The 9,014-nt window shown below is 33.3% G+C and overlaps 1 protein-coding gene across 1 annotated transcript in view; it reads right to left on the bottom strand.

The window, feature by feature from the left end:
- Positions 1-9,014, bottom strand: part of LOC136828804 (contactin-4-like) — a 211,264-nt gene that overhangs the window by 5,834 nt on the left and 196,416 nt on the right. The window contains exons 8-13 of the mRNA XM_067087039.1: positions 7,813-7,943; positions 6,336-6,495; positions 5,654-5,762; positions 4,364-4,551; positions 2,544-2,885; positions 478-711 (exon numbers count right to left, since the gene is read on the bottom strand). Of these exons, the coding sequence (XP_066943140.1) occupies positions 478-711; positions 2,544-2,885; positions 4,364-4,551; positions 5,654-5,762; positions 6,336-6,495; positions 7,813-7,943 (1,164 nt within the window). The remainder of the gene's footprint in view (positions 1-477; positions 712-2,543; positions 2,886-4,363; positions 4,552-5,653; positions 5,763-6,335; positions 6,496-7,812; positions 7,944-9,014) is intronic.

The raw sequence follows: 9,014 nt of genomic DNA, 5'->3' as shown, positions 1-9,014 counted from the left end.
TGAACTAGACAAACTAATTTTGAAATAAAGATGATTTGGAAATATGCATGGACTCAACAAGATTTAATTTTTGGAAGTATGCATGAACGCATAACAAGATTTATTTTGGAAGTATGCATGAACTCAACAGGATTTAATTTTGGAAGTACACATGAATTCAACAGGATCTATTTTTGAAGTTAACTTTTGAGTACATGAACTAAATGACTTAATTTTGAACTAAAGTATGCATGAACTAGACAAGATTTAATTTTGGAAATATGCATGGACTCAACAAGATTTAATTTTGGAAGTATGCATGAACGCAACAAGATTTATTTTTGGAAGTATGCATGAACTCAACAGGATTTAATTTTGGAAGTACACATGAATTCAACAGGATTGAATATTGGAAGTATGCATGAACTAAACAAGATTTAATTTTGGAAGTATGCATGAACTCAACAAGATTTAATTTTGCAGTACGCATGAACTCACCATCATTCACTGGTATAACATCCGGATTGGGATCATCACCGCCTCCCTCCTCGTCATTGCCTCTCGATGAACAGCCAGGTCCTTTATGGTACACCATCTTGACTTCAGGCTTACGGATCTGACCTCTCTTTGACCTCACCACAGCTAGTATGACGAGGGCCATCACCAGGAGTGAAGTCAGGACTCCGACTACCACTCCTACGAGAGACGTCATGGCCATTCCGCTGCCTTTGACTGAAAGAGTGAATAATTGAAATGGATTAAAAATTTAGTATGCAGTGAAGGTGGTTTACAAAACACTGGCTATTTATGAAGATGTTCTACAAAGCTGGCTATTTGTGAAGATGGTTTACAAAACACTAGCTATTTATGATGATGTTCTACAAAGCTGGCTATTTGTGAAGATGGTTTACAAAATACTAGCTGTTTATGAAGATGTTCTACAAAGCTGGCTGTTTGTGAAGATAGTTTACAAAACACTAGCTATTTATGAAGATGTTCTACAAAACTGGCTATTTGTGAAGATGGTTTACAAAACACTGGCTATTTATGAAGATGCTCTACAAAACTGGCTATTAGTGAAGATGGTTTACAAAACACTGTCTATTTGTGAAAATTGTTTACAAAACACTGGCTGTCTGTGAAGATGGTTTGCAAAACGTTGGCTATTTATGAAGATGTTCTACAAAACTGGCTGTTTGTGAAATTGGTTTAAAAAACACTGTCTACCTGTGAAAATTGTTTACAGAACACTGGCTATTCGTGAAGATGGTCTACAAAACTGGCCATTTATGAAGGTTGTCTACAAAACTGGCTATTTGTGAAAATGGTTTACAAAACACTGGCTATTTGTGAAAATGGTTCACAAAACACTGGCTGTTTATGTAAATGTTTTACAAAACACTGGCTATTTATGAAAATTGTTTACAAAACACTGGCTATTTGTGAAGATGGTCAAGAAAACTGGCTATTTGTGAAAACGGTTTATAAAACATTGGCTATTTGTGAAAATGATTTACAAAACACTGGCTATTTATGAAAATTTTGTACAAAACACTAGCTGTTTGCGAAGATGGTCTACAAAACTGGCTATTTCTGAAGATAGTTTAGAAAACGCTGGCTATTTGTGAAGATGGTCTACAAAACACAGGCTATCTGTGAAGATGGTTTCCAAAACGTTGGCTATTTGCGAAGATGGATTTTAAAACAATAGCTCTTTGTTTCTGAAAGAGAGTCCAGTTCATTTTTCATGGGATATTAATCCTGTTAAAGCCGTGGCTTTTAAAGTGTCCGTGGCCATTTGAGTTATTCACAAGTGGATCAATCGCTCAGACGTGAATGCGATCTAAAAGGTTATACAAAGGTGTTCTTTCGTTGATCCATTTGCAACACGGGCTTCCTGACACCAACGGAATGTTAGAATTTAAATTTAGCGTCTTTTGGCAATCGTTATGTATATTTAATTGACAATGCAGTGCAGTTAATAAATTAGGACAATTGAATTTTCACTGTTGTTTGATATGTTATATAATTATATCGTGACAAACATATTAGCAGCAACAGGAAATGTCATATTCAGAGCGTTGTTACCTTAATCAACAAGAATGTTATTAAAATCGTAATCTGTCCATATTCCAAGCATTGTTAACACAATCAGTAAGAAGGTTAATAAAATCTTACTCTATCCATGATCAGCAAGAAGGTTAATAAAATCTTAATCTATCCATATTTAAAGTATTGTTATCATAATCAATAAGGTTAATAAATTCTTAATCTACTCATATTCGAAGCATTGTTACCATTATCAATAAGAAGTTAATAAGATCTTCATCTCTCCATATTCAAAGCAGTGTTACCATAATCAACAAGAAGGTTAATAAAATCTTAATCTATCCATATTCCAAGCATTGTCACCACAATCAATAAGAAGGTTAATAAAATCTTAATCAATCAGTCATGTGTTTGTGGCATCATTACAAGGTTTACTTATCAGCTTGAGGTGTTTACATATCCAGTCCAGTAAATCATGGATAAAGCGACATATTTGATCCAGGAACTCAACTTACCTGGACTCGTTCTCTTCTCGGCCTTGTCTTGCAAGGTGAAGATGGCCATTCTGACGGGCTCGCTCTGCCCTTTCTTGTTGACCCCCATGATGGTGAGGACGTATTCCGTCCCGGGCTGGAGACCCGTGAGGCTGAACTGAGGTCTCGGGGACGTGGAGGTGTTCGCCAGGACTCGCGGAGCCTCTTCCTTCTTGTCTTGCCCTCGGGTCTGTCCGTTGGCGTGACTGACGGAGAGCGTGAACGTCTGCGACAGGCCTCCATCCCACCCGGCCTGGCACTGGACGTCAACGCTCGTTGAACTAACGTTCTCCACGGTGCAGTTGTTCACGGGGTCAGGTGGCGCTGCAGATATTTATTTGCATTTGTTTATGGATTAATTTTTTTTCCCAGTGATGTTATTGTAGTTTATATCGCCATCTCTTTCTTTCAGCCTCTGTTTGTCTGTTAATCTTACTAACATAATGTTGTCCCTTCAGTTAGAATAACAAGTTTTTTTCCATTGATAGCTATTATATTATTTATCGCTATCTGTTTCAGCCTCTGTTTGTCTGTAATTCTTATGGACAATGTTGTCCCTTCAGTTTGAGTAATTTAATCTTGGATAAACAGTACTTAGACATTTTGTGCGAAGAGTCAAGTTTATTTTATTCTTTAAATGGATTTTTGCATGAAGAATGTATGTATTTCACACTTCATTATTTCAAAAATGTTAAAGGAATTGTCTTCACAACAGTGAAATATAATGTAAAATACAAATAAAAAGGTCCAGAATATGGTAACAATGTGCGATCAGCCCTGGAGAAAAGAATGCATTGATTTAATATGTAAACAACAACTCAATCACACAGTAAAAACTTTTCCGTGAAACTTTGTAAATATGCAACAACGCCAAGGTGTGATCATGAGCCACCTTTAAAGAACTGAAATTATTGGTCATTCAGAATTTCTCCCTTTTTGAAGCAAGCTGAATTTGTAAAGCCCTTCTGGTTTCTGCTTCCCAGAAATTTCTCCCAAGGAAGGAAAGTAAATTACAGTGTTTATCTGGTATTGCGTCTATAAGTCGATCAGTCTATTGATTTTTCTATAATTCGTGCAGTACTCAGTTTCCTTTGTAGGTGGGAAAAGGAATTCTTACTGCCAGTCATATTGACCAGGGAATAATATTAAATTATTTCAGAATCCTATTCGATACACAGTCGCCCGCTCATACTTCCATTCATCTAGTTTCTTATAATTTAATGAAAAGGGAAATATAAGAGTAATTTTCCTGTTCATAATCAAGAATTTTTAATAAATGCTGGCAGATATCACGGGAACTAAGACGCACGTTATTAAGATATTTAAAATTCTGTATGTACAGTATTCATGTGAAGGAACGCTAAGCATGGAGCATGAAGCTTATTAGCTGGTTAATAACAATATCATAATTAAAAGAGTCTTTTAATTATCATTAAAATCAGCTGAATATTGGATCATATTAACATATTCAAGAATTTCAAGTACCATTTAGTTAGTATTAATCATTATTATTATTATTAATAGTAGAAGCATTAGTAGTAATAGGAGAGCAGCAACAAAGCAGCAGCGGTATCAACAGCAATTAATTGATTGATTTATGATTACTAAAACTGGCGTCACAACATCTAGGTTAATGCAAAATTATGACATTCCCGTATCCAGTGAGATAATTTGGCTTTGTTCATAAAAAAAAATGGAATGAATTTTCATAATTACAGTGTAACGAAACGTCCTTTTGATTTGTTTTAATGAAAAGAGAGGCATTTCACTTTTAAAATAGAAAATATTTCGAAAGCAAATACCTGCATGTATGATATGGTATATGCAAGGCTTCGCCTGCATCCCAACGTCGTTCTCCGCCCAGCAGAGGAGAGAACCGTAGTCCTGGTGAGAATGTGGAGTGTAGGAAGCCTGACTGCGGCCTTTTCCAACGACCCAGATGCGGTCTGATGGAAGGTCCATGACTTCGGATGAAGTGTTGAAGGCCCATCTTGATGTAAGAGAGGAAAGGCTGTTATTACAGTAAATAGAAAAAGTATTGTACTGATTATTATTATTATTATTGTTCAGAAGATGAACCCTGTTCATATGGAAGAATTACACAGGGGCCATCGACATGAAATTCAAGCTTCCAAAGAATATGATGTTCATTAGAAAAAATTAACAGGAGGTAATGGGAAATACAGAAAGGAGTGATCAGTTATTAGAGAAGAAAAAATATAAATGATAAATTTCATAAATAAATAGTTGAAATCTAAATAAATTATTAAAATACAAGGTGAAATGTATTAGGGTAGTAATGCGTTGCATCTTCACTTGAACGTTTGAGGTTTGAACTGCTCAGCATCCTCAGGGAGACTTTTCCACAGACCAACGGTGTGAGGAATAAAGGACCTCAGTAGTTTAAGTTTGGCAACGGTGTATTTCCTAAACTATCTTGTTTCCGAAGGTGCATTCTAGATTGTGTCAATCAATTAATTTGCTTCTCCTTCTGTCTTTTTCCCTGTATTTCTCTAATGTCATTTTAATACCTGTAGCAGACAACATAACCGCAACAAATCAGATTGGTCAAGTTGTTAGAGCATCAAGTAGGAACTTTATATAGATATTCTGTCCATGTAGACATTTTGATTTAGTTGCGTTCCCTGTGACCAACAGGACTGTCGTCCTCTTAAAGCTTAAGGGTTTTCAGTGTATCTTCAGCAATACATCAATAATTATCCTCAAGAAAAGGGTCTTATTTTATCCTCATAGCTTTAAAGCTTAAAGATTTTCAGTGTATCTTCAACAATATGTCAGTAATTATCCTCAAGAAAAGGGTCTTATTTTATCCTCATAGCTTTAAAGCTTAAAGATTTTCAGTGTATCTTCAACAATATGTCAGTAATTATCTTCAAGAAAAGGGTCTTATTTTATCCTCATAGCTTTAAAGCTTAAAGATTTTCGGTGCATCGTCAGCAATATATCAGTAATTATCCTCAAGAAAAGGGTCTTATTTTATCCTCATAGCTGTCAAGCTTCAAGATTTTCAGTGTATCTTCAGCTATATATCAACAATTACACTCAAGAAAGGTCTTGTTTTATCCTCATACCTGTAGTGTGTCGGTTCAGGATGAGCTTCAATACTACAAGTAATATTCAGTTCTTCCTCCTTCCCAGCACCATAAACGATTTTCTGACCGGAGCGACACAGTGGAGAAACTGTAGAGCAAAGAAAGAGATCATTGAACACGTATAAATAAGAGATCTTGATGAGGCCGACTTGACGGAACTTATTTTACCGGAATTGCGATGTTTTTTATATACATAACATAACAGTGAAACTTGCACACAAGTTGCATTTTAATACAAGTATTTTTAATCTACAAAACTTGCTGAAGTCGAAAGAGGAAAAGTATCTGGCAAAGCTAAAATCAAATGGTCAGGTGGTATCGTTCGTTTTAAGGACAGTGGACTTAGTCTTGTACTGAACTCGTTAAATGAAAGATAAGTACAAAATTTAGGAAGCAAAATTGATTGCGATTTGGTTTTAGTGAAGTATTGATAACCTCTTTTCTGAAAACCACTCTTACATTTACTGATAATTGTATAAACGATAAATAGCGAGGAAAAAAACATATTGCCATTTGTAAAGAAAGCTGTCACAATGACTGGAGGAAACGGGGGTAATAACCACAAGATGTATAACGTTTCTTGATTTATGTGGATCTTACTTTTCGACATTCACATACATACGAAATTCAGTACAATTTTACCTAAAAATGTAGAACTTACATTTGACGCTGAGCTGGACAGCGTTCGAGCTACTGCTTCCGTGTAGGTTCGATGCTGCGCAGGTGTATTGCCCTGAGGAGGACTTCGTAACGCGTTGGAGGACGAGGCTTTGGTTGCTCTGAATCACTCCCGCAGTCACGTTTTGGCAGATCTCTTCGCCCTTGGAAGGAAAGGGAGTTTGAGAATGTATATATATATATATATATATATATATATATATATATATATATATATATATATATATGTGTGTGTGTGTGTGTGTGTTTGTGTGTGTACACACACACACACACACACACACACACACACACACATATATATATGTGTATATATATATATATATATATATATATATATATATATATATATATATATATATATATATATATATATATATATATATATATATATATATACATATATATATATATACATATATATATATGTACATGTAGTATATCTATATCTATATATATAATATATATATGTGTGTATTTGTAATTATATAATACGCTTTGATGAAATTAAGTCAATGCAATCAGGCAACGATCAGTCTCATTCGCGTCCCAGTCACTGAAAGCCCTCCCCCACCAAAAAAAAAGCTGCAACAGCGAAAAGTTGAGAGCAAAATCCTGTCATGATATCCTTTCATCTCCGCTCACAAAAATGTTGGGAACCACTCAGCAAAATTATAGTCTTCCCTAATCCAAACATTGAACGTCAATGAAAATACGAATGCTTCAGTTTGGAGAAGTTTAAAAAAAACGCGAATGTTCTTTTTTTTTTTGTCTTGGTTTTTGAATTATCACAAAACATTTGCTACGTTCTCAAAAAATGTATCTTTGTAAAAATCAGCTGTTTTGAGAAAGAAATGAAAGAGTTTTATGTTACTAGCACAAACACCTTTAGTTTGCATCATAAACAGTGTCAGAACTAACTCACACACACACACACTCATATACACATTATATATATGTATATATATATATATATATATATATATATATATATATATATATATATATATATACACATATACATATATATATATATATATATATATATATACACATATATATATATATATATATATATATATATATATATATATATATATATATATATATATATATATATATATATATATATATATATATATATATATATATGTAGTGTGTGTCTGTTTTTCATGTGTGTCTTTACCTGGTGTTTGTGTGTGTATAGATACTTTTAACATTAAAAGCGGATTAACTGATAAATCAGTTCTTATTTCATACGAATAAATTTCGGAAATGAAACGCAATGTATTGGACGACAAATCAGAGACAATAGGAGACGTCAGTATAATACAAAAAAAAAAAAAAACGAAAAATGAAATACATCAATACAATACATAAAAACTATAACAGAAAACCTCACTAGGAAAATCTGCATCTTAGACAACTTTCACCTTATTTTAAATAGAGCGAAGTCAACTTACATTGTGGAACCACTGGACTTTGAATACTTTTGGATTGGCCAAAATCCCACACTCGAAGTAGACGTCGTCCCCTTCCTTTATGTCCTCCATGTCCAGATTCTGCCCAGCCGCCAAGGAAAGTCTCGGTGTGTCTGGAAGAATAATTCGATGCAGCGTTTATTATTTGTCACGATTCAAACTCGTACTTCTCTATTTAACTGTTCTATCTGTTTGTCTATATATATATATATATATATATATATATATATATATATATATATATATATACACATACATACATATATGTTTATATATATATATATGTATTTGTTTATATATAAATATATATATATATATATATATATATATATATATATATATATACACATACATACATATATGTTTATATATACATATATATATATATATATATATATATATATATATATATATATATATATATATATATATATATATATATATATATATATACATATATATATAGTAAAACTTGTGTTTATGCGGGAGCGGTTGTTTCATCGATTCGAAGAAGTCATTAACAGTAAAAGTGAGACACAGCATAAAATACTAAGAAAGATAAACATTTCCGATATTTGGTGGTTAAGGTATTGATTATCTTTATAGGTAGACTGATGAGGAATCTTTTCATTAGAGTAAAAAGCTGTCTGATAGAAATACAAATTTTTAATCTTATCGTGAATTTTTTGTTTTTCACAGCATTCTAGGATATTTTTCGTATCATATATCGTTAAATGACACCTTTTCTTTAATATTTTTTCTCTTAATAAAGCGAGCATAGAAATACCTGCCGGAAAAGAAGAAATTAGAGAAACCAATACCATTAACGATTTCTTAGTAGGGAAATCCATAGTTCGCGGTATTTGCATGTATAGATAGTTTAGAAACTTACATACTCCTATTTGAATCAAGTTAAAAGTTAGTAATTCGTGGACTAAAATGCAATTATTCAAAGTGCCATTTAGAGAAATATACCAACAGCTTTTATAAAGTTACTCGTCGATTAATCCATTAGGGGTCAAATGTAAACTTTGGATCACACCAAGAAACTTGTAGCTATGACTGTACAACAACTTTCTTTAATGTACTGATGTGTTTCGAATTCCTAGCAAAAAGTCCACAGCACGGAACATTTTCATCTACCTGCACCCATAATCGAACAGAAAATTGACATAAGAATTTTC

This window comes from Macrobrachium rosenbergii, chromosome 43, assembly GCF_040412425.1.
Source record: "Macrobrachium rosenbergii isolate ZJJX-2024 chromosome 43, ASM4041242v1, whole genome shotgun sequence".
In the NCBI taxonomy this organism is placed as follows: Eukaryota; Metazoa; Arthropoda; class Malacostraca; order Decapoda; family Palaemonidae; genus Macrobrachium; species Macrobrachium rosenbergii.
The sequence above is the reverse complement of the archived record's forward strand: the minus strand, read 5'-3'. Positions and strand labels throughout refer to the sequence as shown.